Here is an 18,178-nt window from a genome sequence, read left to right as displayed (position 1 = left end):
AAGGGTGCAGGCTAAGCCTCCCCACCTCCTCCGGAAGTGGTGGGGTCCCGGCCGGTTCCCCGGTGCGTGTGGGTCGGTCACTCCGGACAAGGAAGCGGCACCCAGCCAGGACTCGCTCGGGCCAAGGAGGGAGCCAGACGCCAGGACTGAGCTCCGAGCAGCAGCAGCAGCTGCTGGGAGAGGGGAAAAGTCCTGTGCGGCTCCCTCCGGCCTTCCCCTGACCTATGAGCTCCGGCCAGCTCCGCGGCGCCCCCGCGGCCGAGCGACCCGCACACGCGGCCAAGGAAAGTTTCCCACAAACGGCGGGGGGGGGGGGGGGGGGGAGTCGCGACACCTCGCTCAGCCCAGCCCCGGGACAGGCGCGCTCCCCATCATCGCCCCGCCACGCGGGACAGCGCGTCCCGGCCCCGGGGGGCCGTAGCCCAGCAGAGCGGCGGGTGTTTCACAGCCCCTGCCCCGCCGGGCGCTCGCTCAAGGGCAACGCGCCCGGGGCCACGGAGCTAGGGCCCCCATTGCCAGGGGGGCCGGCGTGTCTCTGCGCCGCTCCCCACCCCGGCCCCGTACCTCCGTGCTGCTCTCGGCCGCGCTCTCCACAGCCATCTTCTGCCAGGGGTCCGCCAGCTGCGCCAGCGGCATCGTCCCCGCTCGACTCCGCCGCCGCCTTCGCGCGCCGCCTTCAAGCGCCCCCGCGGGGCCGGGGCAGGATCGGGGCAGCCCCCGGCTCCGACAGGGCGAGGGACCCTGGTGCGGGCGCGGCGCGGGGCCCTACCCGGCGGCTACTCTGGTGCTGCTGCCGCTTCCTCCCCTCCTCCCGCCGGGCGGAGCGAGCTACCCTGCCTCAGCGCCGCTCGCTCCCCGCTTCCGCTCGCAACATGGCGCCGCGGCCATACCTGCCCGTCAAACCGAGCCCGCCTACGTCAGCAGCTGGGGGCGGGGCCGGCGCAGCCAATCCCCGGCGCTCGCAGGTAGCTGGGGGCAAGGGGGCTGCCGGGGCCGCCCGCAGGAGCCGGGGAGGCTCGAGACAGTTGCATTCGCGCTGCACTAGGAGCCCCCCCCCCCCCAACTGCGGCGTCTCCTTCCGCCACTCCCAGTGTGTGGCTCTAGGAAAGCCAGACCCCGACCACGCGCTCGGCCCCCCTGCCCCCTTTCGCTGTGACACAGGCCCCCTTTTTGTCCCAGCTGATGGGGCCATTTCACAGCTGGGAAGAGGGAGTGTAAAATGCTTCCATTCCTCTTTGTTAGCATTTTACTCTTCTAGGGCAGTTTACATTTTGAACAAATCCAAATGACTACAGCTGCGCAGTGTTCCCGCCTACATTTCCCACCCTGGAGCAGAATAAATTTTGTTCCGTGCACTAACATGAAGATGATCACACATCAAAACCACTGCGGTGCACCTAACTATTACTACTGCGGGGTGAAGGTCTATGGTGCCAGGGGGTGCACACTCGTGGATGGGGTATGGATGAGTGATTTAAGGCTGGAACAGAGAGCTGAAGCCGGGAGGTAACTCGTTCAGGTTGGCCCTACCCTGGCCAAGGTAGGCTGGAGGCCAGGCAAGGTAGGGGGAGGTTACTTGAGTGCCTACTAGGCAGCTGCGTGGACATAGCAGTATTCTCTTTAACCTGTGCTTGTGTGGCAACTCAGGAGGGATTCAACTGCTGCCTAGAAGAGTACCCACAGGTAGAAACTAAAAACCTACCTGTAGCACACATTTATTCTGCACACAAACAGGGGGAAAAAAATCTACATATGGGAACTTAGCACATGGTGTAAGGCAGTGAATAATCAGGTTATTTTTTGGTTAATGAATCAGAATTTGACTCAAACCTCCCCCCAATCAAACCCCTACTAGAGACTGAATAAAGCCCTAGATTTACATTATGAAGCAATTTACTCTGGACAGCTATTTCTGTCAAACTCAGGATAAGGTAATGGAAAAAAGAGAAATAATTCAGTAGCTCTTGACAGCCATTAAGCTAAGGTCTGTAATCAGGAATGTTTCCTAGTAAACTGACCAGAACCAGATCACTTTACAGTCTAAAGCTTTTGCAGGCTGGCCGTTGGGATGCTGTGAATAAGTAGAGATTTCACATATACTGTCTTTAAATGTCTGAAATTCACATCTGAACACCTCCCCATCTCCAAGGCACAAAACCCATAAGCTGCAAAGGAAAAATGCTCCTTACCTCAGTACCTTAGAATATAGCCCTAACAGGTATACATTCTCTCACATCAGAGTAATTCATTTTTTGTTATGTTAACAATTTTATTAATACTGGTGTAAATGCCAGCTAATCCAGATACCCATGTTGAGAATTCCCATTCTATGGGAGGGTGGAATTGGGCCAGATAGGGTTGCCATCTTTAACTTGGCAAAACCGTATCTTAACTAAAATTCACTGGAACCTCAAATAAACCCTCTTTTTGGATAAGATGAATGGAGACTTTCCTAGCTACATATGAATTGTACCATCTCTTCCTTTTCCCATATACCTGGGCATTTCCACCCTTCCAGAGGACTCTCCTCACAGTTATAGTCTAAACTGAACTTAGCCCACAATGATTTTGTTCAAGATTTGTGATGTAGAGGAAGAAATAGTAGTATTTCCATCTAGTTGTGTCCTGGAAAAGTGGATGATCATCTTGTTCACCTCTATTACCTGTGAATCCAGAGAGAAAAGGCAAGAATAAATTTAATGTACAAGACAAACAGTTGAAAACTACTCATTACCACTTGACTGTCCTCTCATAACAAATCTAATACATGTACTGTACTTTAAACTCATCACCTTACAGGATGTCCCCTGTTTCCTAATCCACAATAGCATTCATCGACACACCTCTCTCCCAACCTACTCCTTACAACAACAAAAATCAGTACCAATAATTTACACTGAAGTGGTTATCAACAATCACAAGTGCTCTATATAAAGTGTTATGCGGCACTGATTCAGCAATATTCTGGAAGGTTTGATGGCACATTGGACCTCCCTGATTCAGCATCTTTGGGGCCTGACCAGTCCGAACGAAGAAATTTGCTAGACAAAGGGAGGTCAGGAGCAATGTTCCCTTTAATCTCCATCCATGTCTGGAATAAATTTGTGTGCACTGAGGAAGAGCATGGGTGCTGAAGGAATCTCCCTTCAGATTCATACAGGGACGTTGCTGGCTGTTCCCCCAGAGCAGGGGTCAGCAACCTTTTCAAACCAAAGAGCCAAACTACATAAAAATTCAGATCAAGCAGTCAACAAAGAGCTGTATAAGAACACCCATTTGCATCACTGAAAATATGCAACCTAATATTGATAACTGGCATGATTAATAATAGCATAAATGAAACATTGTACTCAGACTTCATTAAATGCTGCTTAAATGCCTCTATGGTCAGGGCAGCACAGTTCAATAGTCCTGCCATAACCTTAAGGTAGAAGTCTGTTGAAGAGTTAGTAGGCAAGAGAAAGGTTTGTATCCCCTGGCAGGGGGGGTCCAGACACTCCCATTCAACTGGACCCCAGCCCAGGGCCCTGTTAGTGGCTTGCTCACACAATTAAGTCAGCAGGGAAATCCTGACCACAACACACTGACTTCTCAACAGTGGCTCACTCACCCCAGTAGCCATTGCCACTCCTGGGCTGCTTTCTGCTTCACCAGGTCTCAGTTCCTTGGTGAGTCTTGGTTCCACCACATCCCCACATATTTCAGGTACCTCTCCCTTCCCCTGGACCTAACAAGGTCTCAAGAGGTGTCCTGACCTCTAGTTAGGCATTGGGGCTTGCAGGAAGCTGACTCAGCATAACCTCTCCCTCCAGCTATCAGCCTAGCTGAGCTGCTCTCTTTTATAGTAGTACAGCCTGAGCATGCCCAGTAAGTTAAAGGGGGTGCATCCTCCTCTGCCCTCAGGGCTGAGTTAACCCCCTCCTGACCAGTGCAGAGTGGGTACGCTCCGTCATACCCTCCAAAAAATACACAACCCTCACTGATGTGACCCCCAACTGAGACACCCCACTCCCCTGGCACTCCAGCCCCATGTGGGGGGAGAAGGAGCAGGGAGGACTGAGGTTCAAGGCCTCAGGCCAGATTAACTCTTCTGGGGTTCCGGGGCTTAGTGGATTTTGCGGGCCTCCCTAGGTTCTGGGTGGGGCCAAAAGTGAGGGGTCCAGTGTGTGGGACAGAAATGCCAGTGAATGGGGTTGGGATGGGATGCAGGATATGTGAGGGAGGTAGGGTGAAGGAGCAGGCTGGGAGTAGGGAGTCTGGCCAGAGGAGAGGGGGCAGAAGCAGACAGGGGGCAGGTTTCTGGCCAGAGGGTAGGTGGCAGGACTGGGCTGTGGGCAGGTGTCTGGCGGGGGTGGTGGTGGTGCAGGAGAAGGATGCAGGTGTGTGTCTGGCCATGGGGGAGGGGGAAGGAGCAGGCTGGTGGTGAATGTCTGGACAAGGGGGAGGGGACAGGAGAGATTGGGGGTAGGTGTATGGCCAGGGGAAAGGGGCAGGCATAGCCTGGGGTACAGGGTCGTGAGGTGGGTGGGGGTGCAGTCTGGGCGGTACTATTTTTTCCCAGGCTATGTCTACACTACAGGCTTCTTGCACAAGAAGCTTTTTGCGGAAGAGATCTTCCACAAAAACTTCTTGTGCAAAAGAGTATCCACACTGCAAAAGCACATTGAAAAAGCAATGCGCTTTTGCACAAGAGAGTCCAGACTGAATGGACGCTCTCTTGAAAGAAAGCTATTCACAGAATAGCCACCAGTGCAACTGTGCTTTTTTCAATAGGGTTTTTTTGTGCAAAAAGAGGCAGTTCCCCATCCACACGCACCTCCCCATAGAAAGAGGAATAACTCTTGTGCAAAAATCCCTCAATTCTGTCAATTTACTTGCACAAAAATGCACTTGAGGTGTGGATGTTCTGTGAGTTTTTGTGCAAAAACAGCCATTTTGGCGCAAAACTCTGCAGTTTAGACAGCCCTCGTGTCTGAAATAGGGTTTATTCAGTGTAACATACAAGTCACTGCCACGTGGCAGCCAGCTCCTGCTCCACATGGGAAAAGGAATAAGTTAGCGGCCCAAAGATTGAGTGTGGAATGGAGGCCGAACCTTGCCAGAAGTGCAAGGAGTCCGGCTGGCAGGTCTGGGCATGGATGGGAACCAGCCCACTCAGTCATGCTTCTTGTAGCTCTCCAGGCTGGCCAGGAACAAGGTGCTCAGGCTGATGAGAGATTCCAGCGGCCCCACGGGGCTCTCCAGCGGGTACAAGTGCACAGTACGCACAGGTGGCGTGAAGCGGGATCAGAGAAGTGTGCGGAGCAGCAAGGACATGGCCATGCAGCAGCGGGTCCTTCACAGGCAAGATGGCAGCCGGGTCTGCTTTTGTGCCCCATACTGCTCTCAGGCTTCCTGCCCCAGGCATGGCTTCCCACTGCTCCATTGGCTGGATTGTGGCCAATGGAGCAGAGGGAAAAGCCTACAGGAAGCGTGTCTGTTGCTGCTTTGTTCCTCCATCCGGGGGAGGGAAAGGGAGGAAAGGCAATGTGTGCATGTGCGAAGCCGGCCGTTTATGCCTTCGACTTCTTCCCCAATTGGACAGCGAGACTTGGGCCTTTCTCCGCCCTCCCCTAACTTCTCTGCCGGAAGCCAGCACTGGCTCCAATCTTGCAAGGGGCGCAAGGCTTAAGCACAACGTGGGCTTCCCATTGTGGGGAGGGGGATTGAGGAAGGGGCAGAGCAATAGTGAGCCATATATGGCTTGCAAGCCATAGGTTGCACAATTTGTTGCAGTACTCACTCTGGCTGGGGAGTGCAGGGGGCAAATGAACCTGGACCTGTCCCAGCCAGGAGACATGCACCCCTCTGCTGGCTGTGCCCACTGGAGCTGCTGCAGCCATGGAGAGGCACTTCTCACCTTGCCCCAAGCTACTGTGGTGATATAGGGGTTGGATTATCCCCTTTCTTGTGCCAGCCTTCATACTGAATCTCTCATCTCCACCGCCATCCCAGAGCAATGATTTTAATGAAGAAAAACAGTAATTGAGTTCAGGATCTAAGCAATGCTAGGTAAATCATCTCTACTATATATTTTGGACTGCTTGACTATTTGCTTCTCTCTCTGCCGCCCCCATTGCTTCTATCAGAGGTAGTAGCAGGAGGAGCAGGAACCAGTGCTGGGGGGAGCTGGCTTCAAAGATGGTTCCCCCCAGAACCGTCTCAGCAGGGAGGCAGGGGGACTCTGCATTTCCCCCCCTTATTGACTAATCGATTACTCGATTAGCTGATTAAACAAAATTTAACATCCCTAATAGAGACTGAACCAAGATGAGCCAGAAAAGTAGGATGAACCTGGAATAGGATAGATATAAATAAATCTTGCAGAAAAGAGATAAAATGGAGAAATCTGGAGTAGTGATCTGTTTTGGCACAATACTAAATCAATGCTTTAGGTTTGAAAACTAGAAAAAAATGTTATTGGAACAAAACCGACTATTGCCCTTTTTTGTTAAAACCTAGCGAATGATAACACTTTATAGGGATGAAGAACAAATACACTAGATGGAATTCCTATTTTTAAAAAATTATTTAAAAAAACCCAAACATTTTAACAATCCCCTTTTTAAAGAAATCTAAAATACAAAAATTAACTTCATAAAAATAACACTGTATTTTGGAAAAATAGAATAATTTATATAAAGCATGTACATTTTCCTTTTATTTAACAAACCAACCAACTCCACCTTAAGTAAACTAAGGACCACAGCAACATTGGGTACATGTTTTAGTGTTTAAATAAAACTAAAGAAATAATACAATATGCTTCTCTAATGTTTATCATGGGAACTTACACAAATTGTATGGAAGGCATACAATACTGTACTCAGTGTAAACTACTGAACCATAATTCATACTCCATAAGTGTAAAATAAATTATAACAATGTTAAATGGATTTTTCAATTAATCAAATACTGCAACCTCAATGCTTTGTGGTGAATTCAAATTACATATCTCTTGATGATTTTCATTATCTTAGTCAAGAAACTCTTGATAAAATTTAAATGTACAGAAATTATTATTCAACAGTTAATGGATGAAAGCCAGACATAAATTTGGTTCTGTGAGAAAATATCAAGAGAGCTAAAGTTAAAACATACAATAGAATCTATTAGATTTATTGTTTGGGGGGCAGAGACTATACCCCTCTATGGAAATCAGGACATGTGGGTTGTATTCCTGACTCTACATAATTTTTCACTGATCTTGAACAAATCACTTATTCTCTGTTGGCCTGATTTTTGTTTATACTAAAGCCCTTTTATTCTGCTCTAACTGCATACCGGTCCTTAAACTGAGTGTAAAACAGAGTGGGCATACTTTTATGCTGTTAGCACAGAGAAAAGAGACTTTAGGGTAAATGAAAATGAGGCTCTCTGTGCCTCAGTTTTGCATGTATGAAATGGGAATAACAGTTCCCAATCTCACTGGCATGTAGCAATTATAAAGTAATGTTTGGAAAGCTATTAATGAGCTAAGGACATAAACAAAAACTAGAGCTGAGGGGCAGCTTCTTAGCAGATGTAAATGATCAGAGCTCCACTGAAGTCAATTGAACTATGGTAGTGTATACCTGGTGATGATCTACTCCTGGAAGTTTTGTATCAGCTTTGAAAAGCAGGACTGTAATTTCTGTAACTGTACTAAACGTAAAACAATTGGGATTTATAAGATAAGATTAAAGTCTTCATAGATATTTACTGAAATGTTTGTCTACAGTTATAAACATGTGGGTGACAAAATTGCACTGGTATGTGGACAGACTTAGTTAGAATAGGCTGTGTAAACATTTATTTTGCTATAAGGTCTTATGGTAGGCTTTTCTTTGCAGTCCTGATCCTATTAATGTTTTAAGAATGCAATAATATTAATAAAAATACTCCTAAAGCATTAATACCATCATAAAAACATGGTTCCAGATTCAGCAAAGAATTACTCTGTTTTATATTAGTGTAAGTCCATTCATACACATGGAATTAAAAAAAAGCATAGAATTGGAATCCCTATGGTATTTATTGATTTAAAATTTCATCTGCTGTTAAACAACTAGCAAGAAACATCCTGACGTGGTTTCTTTATCCTGAACGGAAATACAGAGCTCAATAAAATATAGGCCCATTAGAGGCCACCTGTCTCCAACAGATATCCCCATTTTATTCTTTTTGTACATGTGAATAATTGAAATTTGCTTCCTTGTGATGGAACCTGATCCTATTTTCTCTTTTCCATAAAAACTTTAAGAAGCCTTTTGGCAATTTTGTTATGCGGAAGCCTGCAGTTTTCACATACATTTGGTGAAAGAAGAAACATCAAGAAGTGTATTAACGTTTTGCATCACAATATTGTAAGATTTCATATTGTTTCTTTTCCTGCTATTAAAAAGAATTATAATAGCACTCAAAGGTACCATTCAGAATTGGGACTCCATTGTATTAGGTACTATTCAAACATTCTTTGCACTAGATAGCTTATGGTATAAAAGACACAGACACACAGTATGTTGAGATATAAGATACACGCAAATTAGTATGGTAATGAACTGGCCAGTTTAATTACTGTTGCAGGTGCACTCCCAGAAAATGCCACCCCAGGCCATGGCACTAAAATTGCTTCTCTTGAGCTTCTTTTCTTGGTTCACTAGTCCATTTATAAATGTCCAGGTATTTTAAATATTCTTGTCCTACCCCAGTGATGGGCAAACCTAGGCTAGTGAATGAGCCATGTGAGTGGCCCTCCTTCATCTTCATGGGTTGCAAGATTCTCATAACCAAGACAGTCTCCCAGGATAGGATAGTTTTGCTAATTGCACTTTCATACCTAGAATTTGCAGGGTGTGTTGATTGAACCACAGCAGCACTTTGATTGGATACAGAGGGAGCGCATGGCTCTTACATTAAATGTCGTATGCAATCAGCATGCACCTCACTTCACATGCCCTTGTTTTACATGTGTGTCATAATAATATCGGTAGGAAAAACCTGTGGAATCTGTCCACTCTGCACATGAGCAACAGTAAACAAAATGTCTCGTGGGTCACACACAGAACACTGATGGGCTGCATGTAGCCAGTAGGCTGCAGGTTGCCCATCACTGCCTGACTTTCTTGATGTTATTGATTATGTTTTTACAAAATCAACAACTCTTCCATCCCTTCCAGGCTCCAACCCATCTTTACTGAGGGTTTTAGGCTCCAGTTCTCCAATTCTCTCTCCCTTCACACAGATAAGCTCTACCAATCTTCCATCAGCTTCTGGGCCTCTAAAAGGGCAGCCTCTCTCCAGTTCTCCTACCAGTCCTAGTCCTGGGCAAATGCTTAGCCTTGGAGCAGGATTTCCACAGCTCTCCATAGTGCAACCTCTTTTAGTTCAGTGACTAGCTTACCCAGAATGCAGGAGACCACAGTTCCAGTGTTCCTGCAGACAGATGAAGAGAAATAATTTACACAGGGATTTGCCATCTCTCAGTGAACGTGTTGCACTAGCATGGCCTCTCCTGGATGTGCGGAGTAGGTCTTTTGCAATGCTTCTTTAATTGCTACAGCTTTTTTTTTCTTTTCAGCAAAAAGAGATGCTCCATGGCCCCTGTCTTATTATAGATTTATGTGTATATTGTAAAGACTGGCCAGTCTAGGATACGTTTCTCCATTTTAAATATGCCACAGACCTGCAGGGCCAACAATCATTGTGGGCCCTGGGTCAAGGTGTGTGTGGGGAGGTTGGATCCACATTGCCAGGAGGGGCAGTGCCTTAGGAGGAAGTGGTGGGACCAGGGCAGCCAGCCCTCAGCACTGGACCACCTCACGTCCCCCCCTTCAGCTCTCAGTGCCACACAGAGTGGCAGAATGGTGCTCTGGTGGCAATTCAAAAGGGTCTGTAGCAGTGGCAGTGGCTGGGAGCCCTGGACCTCTTTGTATTGCTGGGCAGTGGGGTGACTGCCCCTTTTGCCCTCCTCCCATCGGTGAGCCTGCCACAGACCATGAGGATGTCTTGTGCTTCCAGGTGTTTAAATAAAGGGTTGACTTCTGCAAGGGGCTACTTCCTCATTGGAGATGACCCAGAGAGAAACCAATCATTCCTAATCTTTTTCCAGCCAAGGCTAGCAGCCTTGTATTAATCCTCATTAAGAGTGGTGTATTTGCTGTCTATGACACAGATGATCACTACTTTTCCACGTTTGTTGCTCTGTGGGTATTTTGTTGGCTTTGTAGAAGCCTGGTTCTCCATTTATCTGACTGATCACTCCAACATTTCTTTCAGGGGATTCTCTGACCTTTGTCAGAGTCTTGTAAGGTTCTTTCTCCAGTGCTCATCTCTTTCATGTTCTACCTCTACATATTCTCCTTCCATGATCTCATTGGACCGTATGGGTTCACCTGCCACAGTGATCTACAGCTTTTTAAAGTGCAAGATCACTTTTTGAATTTAAGTATAATCCAGTAACTACCTCAAACCCCAATATCCTTTTCCCACCTCCTTCCCTGGCCTTCTCTGAGACCCCATCCATGCTCCACCCCTTCTCCAAGGCCTCAATCTGCTCACTCCATCCCCTTTTCTCCCCCATCCTCCCACTTTTACCAGGCTGGGGAAGGGGCTTTGGGTGTAGGTGGGGATGAGGAGTTCACAGTGTGAGAGGGGCTCTGGGCTGAGCCTGGAGCAGAGGGCTGGGTACAGGAGGGGGTTCAGGGTGCCGGCTCTGGGAGGGAGTTTTTGTACAGAAGGGGCTCAGGGCTGGGGCAGGGTTTCAGAATGTGGGCTCCATCTGGGTGATAGCACAGTGGGGGCTAAGGCAGGACCACTCACAGAAGTGGCCCACATGTCCAGCAGCAGCTCCTGGGCGGGGAGAGATAGTTGCCTCTACACTCTGCCCCCTGTCACAGGCATCACCCCCAGCACCTCCCATTGGTCATGATTCCCTGTTCCCAGACAATGGGGAGATGCCGGAGTGGCCCCTCCAGCAAGGACAATGTGTGGAGACCCCTAGTTTGCCTCCCCAGGGGTCACAGGGACATGCCAGAACTTCCAGGAGGGGTACAGAGGCAGGGCAAGGGAGAGTCTGCCTAAACCCCAATGAGCTGCCAGACTGTTAGAGGCTGATCTCCCAAGTCGGCTGCAAGAGCCCCCAGGAGATCAAGCCCAATTCCAGGAGACTCCTGGCCAGTGTTCCACTTGTGGATGGAAAAAATTAGAGGGAACACATTTTGTTATGTGCACCGATATTAAGGTAATGTGCAGATGTGGAGATGTGTATCACCAAAAGAAACCAAAAATCAAAAATCTTGGGCCCTTTGCAGATAGGAGCTGCTGCCACCCTGCACTGCTGCCTCTGTAACAGACGCAGCAGCATGGGGTGACAGGCAGCCGGTCTGTGCAGGGAACTGGTTTTTAAACTGGCTCCCCTTGCAGACCGGATGCCACCTGGCACCCTGTGCTGCTGCCTCTGATACAGTGGCAGGGAGCTTCCCGGGAGTGGGGCCAGGAGCATACTGGCTGCCAGCTCTGCCCCTGGAGACTATCAAATAGTCATGTAACCAATAAGATTTCATGAGGTTACACAACTATTCAATTACACTATACCTAATATCTCCAATGACCACTGTGCTAAAGAAACCACCCTAGTCTCTTATGTCATATAGCATCATAGGTTTCGTGTCTAAAATTCCAGCAATTCCTATCCATTATCTGTGCTGCAATTGTAGTCTGTGCTATACTCGTTCTTTGCTGTGAGTACAGCAATATCTCTCATCACACCTCGAGTATTTCCAAAATTAAGCTAGTAAGCCCTTCTCTCTCTCTGCTGATTACATTTCTGACTTTCCTTTCTGCTTTTTATTCACACTCATCTTCAGAACTCAGCAGAACAGTCTCCATACCTACTTTATTGTTCCCATTTCGTCCTTCACCTTTTCCAGTTCTCCATATCCTTGTATTCCTGAACTATTCCCTTAGGCTATGTCTAGACTACAGGCTTCTTTCGAAAGAGGCTCTTTCGAAAGCATCTTTCGAAAGAGCCTCTTTCGAAAGATCGCGTCTAGACTGCAGGCGGATCTTTCGAAAGAGAAATCCGCTTTTTCGAAAGAGAGCACCCAGTGAGTCTGGATGCTCTCTTTCGAAGACGGCCTATTTACATTGAAGAACGCCTTCTTTCGAAAGAGGAACTTTCGAAAGAAGGCGTTCTTCCTCGTAAATTGAGGTTTACCACCATCGAAAGAAAAGCCGCGTTCTTTCGAAATAATTTCGAAAGAACGCGGCTTGAGTCTGGACGCAGGGGAAGTTTTTTCGGGAAAAGGCTACTTTTCCCGAAAAAACCCCTGAGTCTGGACACGGCCTTAGTCTCCTTCTACCTCTCCTAGTTTCATCATCTTCTTTCATGCCTCCCCAATGCTGGGCATAGCCTTTCACTTTCCAAGTACACCTGCTCCTCCAAGTCCCTCTAGGGACTTCATGAACACTTCTTGTATTGGTGTTAAGAAAATCTCTACACATTAACTGTTGCCCAGTTATTTTATTTTTCTGAGGTCAGACAGTAAACTCGTCAAATCATGGATTTTTGTATTATGTGTTTTGTAAAGTTCCATCTCTTCCCCACACCCAAGAAAGTGGGAGGTTCTTTACAAACAGAAAAAGACACGAAACAAGATTCCGTACAGCACCCTTGGTCTGTAAAATGAGACAAAGATTGACAAACCCCTCCTCAGAGACTATTTTTTAAAATTTTAGCAAGCAGGTGATATTCTGCCCTATTGCAAGTAGGTGTGACTCCATTGACTTTAGTAGATTTGCTTCCATTTACATCAAAGCTGAAATTGGTCCAATGTTTACACCTCAGTGTTTTGTTGTCTTTTAAAATCAGAAGGTATTTTCTTCAGATAGCCATCTTTTAAAGAGTTACATTTATGCATAACTTTACAATAAAATGCAAAGATCTAATACAAAAGTATGACACTGTACATTCATCAACAGGTAAAGATCAGAAACAGTTGAGTTTCTTCTTCTCTTTTAGGCTGATCCTGTACTAACAGGATCTCACCAGGGTGGAGGATAAAAATAATTTCTTTTTCAGCAATTTCATCACCATTAGAGGGACACTGTCAGCTTAATTTGTTTTGTCTCTTCAGCAGAGGAAACACTCTGACTACAGACTCACTTGTTAGGTTTGAAATAAAGTACTATGTTTATTTCATATATTTAACCAAACTATTTTTATTGTTTTGATTATCTAACTCATCCATACTATTAATTGGTGCCAATGGAAGTGATCTTTGAATTAATTCTCTGTTTGGAGACTGCTTATTCTTTACACCAAGAATGAATATACAGACTTCTTGCAGTATCATCTATATAGTAGCCCAATGTCTGAGACTCTGTAATGCTGAAATGCTGGCTGTTCCCACTGGGTGACGCTGTTGCCCCCCTGGCTGTTCCCTCTGGGCGATGCTGTTGCCTGAGTCACGTCCTTTGCCTCCCGCCATGGCGCTCGGCTGATTTCTGTGCCGCTCAGCTGGGCCATCACGGGGGAGCCCAAATAGCCGCTTGCTCCTCTTGCTCCTCTGTGGCAGCCTGGCTGGGTGGTGCAGAAGTCAGCCGAGCGCCACGGCGGGAGGCGAAGGGGGGCAGGGCGGTGACGTACATGGCCAGGGGGCGGGGCCTGGATGAGCGTGCATCCCCGATGGAGACAGAGGAGAGCGGAGAGAGAGTGAGAGGCCGGAGGGGGAGAAGAGAAAGAGAGAGATGGAGAGAGAGGCAGCAGGTGGAGGAGAACTTAGAGAGAGAGAGGGGGAGGCAGTAGGAGGAAGAGAGAGAGAGAAAGAGACATGGAGTGAGAGACCGGAGGCTCAGGAGAGAAGACCAACGTGGAGGAGAGACCTGAAAATCCTGTCCTATGATGGGCTAATTGGCTAGTTGCTCTGTGATAACAGAATTTCTCCCTCCCACACTAAAAAATATGTACTTGTGTAGGGGCTGTAGCCAAGCCTCCCAGCATAGTAGGTGGATCATATTAATGTGCATCCACTGTCCATGTCCTGGTTCTGCCCCTCTTTTTCTCTGGCCTACCGTCTTATTCCCCCCTTCACGCGGCAGTGGATGGAGGTTTGCAGGGTACAGCTGTACTGGTTTGAAGTACTGACCCCCAATATGTAGGCCCTTTTCCTCCTGCCCTTCCCTGTGCTATAGAAATACATTGGTTTTACCACCTTTTGATTGTTGTGTGCTCATGAAGGTGGGGCAGGATTTCCCTTGGCTAAATATATATATTTTTGTATTTACACTATAGATTTTATACTATTCTTAAGAATAAAATATCACAGTTTACACTGGATTAGTAAAATGCAGTTCTTAAACATGCCTCCTTGCACCTAATCTTTTTCACAATCATTCTGTATGTAAATATTTGGGGGTGTGTCACGTTGCTGAATTGGAGGGAAGCAGCCAGATCGCTGCTGCACCCATAGGTGGGGGTGTTGGCCCCAGAAATTGGTGTGGGGGGAGCCATGTGGGGTATTGAATGGGAGCTTATTGTTTGTTAATCTTATGTACACTATTTATGTGAGTGTATAATGTCTGTGTGTGTAGGTAGGAATCTGTAATCTGTGTGGAAGCTGAATATTTCTGTGAATGTGGTTAAGCATGGCTATGGACAGGCTGAGTAGCAAAGCCCTGTAGAACAATGACTCTCAATAGGCTATGGACACACCCAAAGAATGGGATTTGTCACCTGAAGGCAGCCAGCAGGAAACATAGAGATTGGCCTCTGACCAGGTGACTTGCGGCATACAAGAAGAGGCCAGGAAGGAGTATAAAGAGGCCATGTGGTCGATGCCATTTTGTTCTCAGCTCAGCACTTCATCCCAGAGGCAGCACTGCAGGGATTGAAGAGCCCGGAAGACCTGTGAACCCATCCTGATCTCAGGATGTGCAATAAGAACTTTTAAACCAGCAGCTGCAACACCTCTGCTAGAGCCTGCATCGAGAACTGGGAGATTCGGTGCATGTAACGTACTGTACTTTAATAACCTTACTCTCATGCTTTTCTTTCTTGTGTTAATAAACCTTTAGTTTTAGATTCTAAAGGATTGGCCCAGCGTGATTTGTGGGTAAGATCCAGAGGGTAAATTGACCAGGGATCTGTGGCTGGTTTCTTGGAACCGGACAGGACTTGTTCGGGGTAGGTGGGATTGGGTGCTAGGACCCCCCACCTGTGTATAGGCCCGGGGCCATCTGGGGCACGGATATTGCTGGGGTGTCGGAGGGGTTTTGCTCGGGAGGCTTCAGGCAGGCTGCTGAAGCGCTCTGTGAGACTGGTTTGTGGCCTGTTTGGAGAGGTCGCCAGTCAGGGGGACTGTAAAGAGCCCCGGATTTGAGGAATTCGTCCTGAGCGGACGCCCTAAGCTGTGCCCAGACACGGCCCGGTCCGTCACAGGGTGGATTCTCAGCTGATGGTAAATCAGTGGGGGGGTCCACTGTTTTATACCAATATACATCCATTAAGGATCTGACTGTATATTTTGCTACCAGTTTTCATGAGCAGAGTGGCTTTGCACATAAGGTCCTAACATAAAGGTAATAAAAGCATGAAGGAAGTAAATAATTCCAAATATTTATAGCTAAGAAAAGAAACCACACAATAAAATAAATAAACAAATAAATAAATATATAAAAATAAAAGATGGTATACATTGTTTCAGCTGAGTTGTCTTCCTGAGGATGTTTAAGTATCAGCAAATGCTTTAGTTGCGGTTTACTTTTTCCACAACCCTTAGAAGTTATTAAGTATCAGAGCATATTTTATTTTCTGCTTTTAGCTTGTTTGTTGTTTTTTAATACAAGTCTCTCCCCAGGATTTATATTGGGAGCCGACCCTTGCTGTTTTTTCATCTTTTTTGTTTGGATGCAAAACAATGCAGCAAAAAATTCTTATTGAAATGTTTCTAGCTTCTCATTGGCCTCAATGAATTTCTGTTTTGTTTCTCAACCTTTCTAGACAAATGTTGCACTCTTTCGAATTATAGGAGTATGTATATATGTTGGAAAGAATAATAAGAAATTCTGGAAATAAATGTATCAGCAATATTAACAAGCTATTTTATTGACCCTTCCTCTTTGTGAGATCAGTTTTGGTTGTAGGCTAACTTACTATAAACAAACTGCTAATATTAATGGGAACATTTCATTTAAAAAAAAAGATATATGGGAAGATTCTGCATGAATTATTTTAAACAATGCCCTAATATTATTTCCATTGAAGCCACTGGCAAAACTCCAGTAAACATCAATGGGACCAGGACTGGATCCAAAGTTCTAATTTCCTCTTCACATAGGGTGATATTCATTGATATCTAGAGGGTCAGTGCACAGCCTCCTGCAAGTCTTAAGCTCTTCTTCATGTGACTGATTTAAATGTAGAGCAGCAACTATAAATTTACATTCAGATGGTATAGCTGAGCAATTGCACGTGGAGTAGCAGAGTGTATTGATGTGATGCCTCCTTTGTATTTATGAATCAGCCATTGATTTGCTATATGTTTCATGGTACTAGGTGGCCACAGCTGCACACTGGAGAGATGTTAGTTTTCTATTTGTGCAGCAAATATCTGCATCTGCCATGATGTATGTGCATGTGAATCAGGGTTGGCCATGAGCTTTTGGAAAGACTGAAGCCAGGGATTTTCTACATCAGGATTTTTTGTGAGGTGTTTATTTGTAACTTCTTGTGAACTCCATTTGGCTTTCTAAGCTTCATCAGGGTTGAAGTTGCATTGTTGAAGTGCATGGGGTCCAAGAGAGCTTATGTGACTTCAGACTGTGGTGAGGGACATTGGTAATGTCCTGGTGGGTGAGAAGACGTTCATTTTCCACAATCTTCTGTAATTCCTAACGGACTATGGCATTGTGATGAATGGATGGGGGAGCAAGACTCTTTAGCTCTATAGATGCACAAAAGGACTTACTTTGAGAACAGTCATGTAATGGGAGCTCCATACCTACAAAAAAACTCAGAGATGCAAAAGCAGTGGCCTTAACACTTCTATAAATAGCACAACGGGCCTATAACCACTAGTGCAGAATCAATTGTCTCCGGTTGTCTTTCAGATCAGAGAATGCCCATCACTGAAAGGTGACAAGATTTTTCAAGAGATAGACTGCAATGCAGTACAATACACAGAACCAAGGCTGTGGAATTTGGACTTCATCTGCATGGTACTATAGCACCTGTTGAATGTATCTTTTCAATGATGAGTGATTAGAAGATTTATCTGGTGTTGCTCAGGTCCTTAATTCAATTAATGTATGTTTTTTGGAAAATAAAATGAAAGTGTACATGCTTCATTTAAACCATTGCTCTTGGGCTGGGCTGGGGATGAAGGGTTCATTATGCAGGCTGACCCTGGGAGAGAAGCTTGGGCCAAGAAAAAAGTACTTTTCCATGCCTGCTGCAGCTCTAGATGACATAGCCAAGTTAGAGGTGCATGTCCCCCAACTGAAGCAGGTCCAGGTTTGTCTGTCCTCTACACTAACCAGCCACAGTGAGGAGTGCAGCAAACTGTGCACTTTCCTCTTGCTCCCTGACAAAGGGGAACAACCATCAACGTCCCTGTATGAATCTGGGATTGAGGGTGGGGGGAGCTTCAGCTCCCATATCCTCTCTAAAGGATGCCTGGGGGGTGGAAGGCTCAGGGCTGGTGCAATGCTGGATGGGAGAGGGGGTGCACCCCCCAGCCAACCCCTTTCACCTGCTTGGTGATTCTGTCTCTTTTCTGTTTGTTTTTATGAGATGCAGTCTTATTCTAGGCAAGTCCCATTCTCTTGGCACAGCCAAATCCTTACATTGTTTCAAGTTATGATATGAGGACGCTGTATACTGAATTTGGTGGTTCTAGCTCTTACAGTTTAGGAGAAGTTCTTGAACAAACAAACAGACACAAACAGATGGACAGACAGACAAACTCTCTCAAATATATAGTAAATATGTGCTCTTAGGGGGCTGGACTTGATGACCTTCTGAGGTCTCTTCCAGCTCTATGGTTCTATGATTCTCTTCTGAAAAATTGCATCTGAATGTCTCCACCATAAAGGCGGTCTTGCATGTGTGCTAACTTTTCCCTCAACTATGTTGCATTCTATGACAAGTTGCTAAAAGATA

At 46.4% G+C, this 18,178-nt stretch overlaps 1 protein-coding gene and 1 long non-coding RNA gene across 3 annotated transcripts in view; one reads left to right on the top strand and one right to left on the bottom strand.

The window, feature by feature from the left end:
- Positions 1–907, bottom strand: part of RPS6KA3 (ribosomal protein S6 kinase A3) — a 131,639-nt gene extending 130,732 nt beyond the window's left edge. For both annotated transcript variants that reach the window (XM_006116147.4, XM_006116148.4), the window contains exon 1: positions 565–907. In XM_006116147.4, coding sequence (XP_006116209.1) covers positions 565–636 — 72 coding nt within the window. In that variant the 5' untranslated portion in view covers positions 637–907. The remainder of the gene's footprint in view (positions 1–564) is intronic.
- The window catches only part of LOC142823089 (uncharacterized), a 35,970-nt gene that overhangs the window by 17,484 nt on the left and 308 nt on the right, over positions 1–18,178 (top strand). The window contains exon 3 of the long non-coding RNA XR_012898433.1: positions 17,128–17,235. This is a non-coding gene — a long non-coding RNA (uncharacterized LOC142823089). The remainder of the gene's footprint in view (positions 1–17,127; positions 17,236–18,178) is intronic.

This window comes from Pelodiscus sinensis, chromosome 1, assembly GCF_049634645.1.
Source record: "Pelodiscus sinensis isolate JC-2024 chromosome 1, ASM4963464v1, whole genome shotgun sequence".
Taxonomy (NCBI): domain Eukaryota; kingdom Metazoa; phylum Chordata; order Testudines; family Trionychidae; genus Pelodiscus; species Pelodiscus sinensis.
Note: the sequence above shows the minus strand (reverse complement) of the source record. Positions and strands in the feature narration are given on the sequence as shown.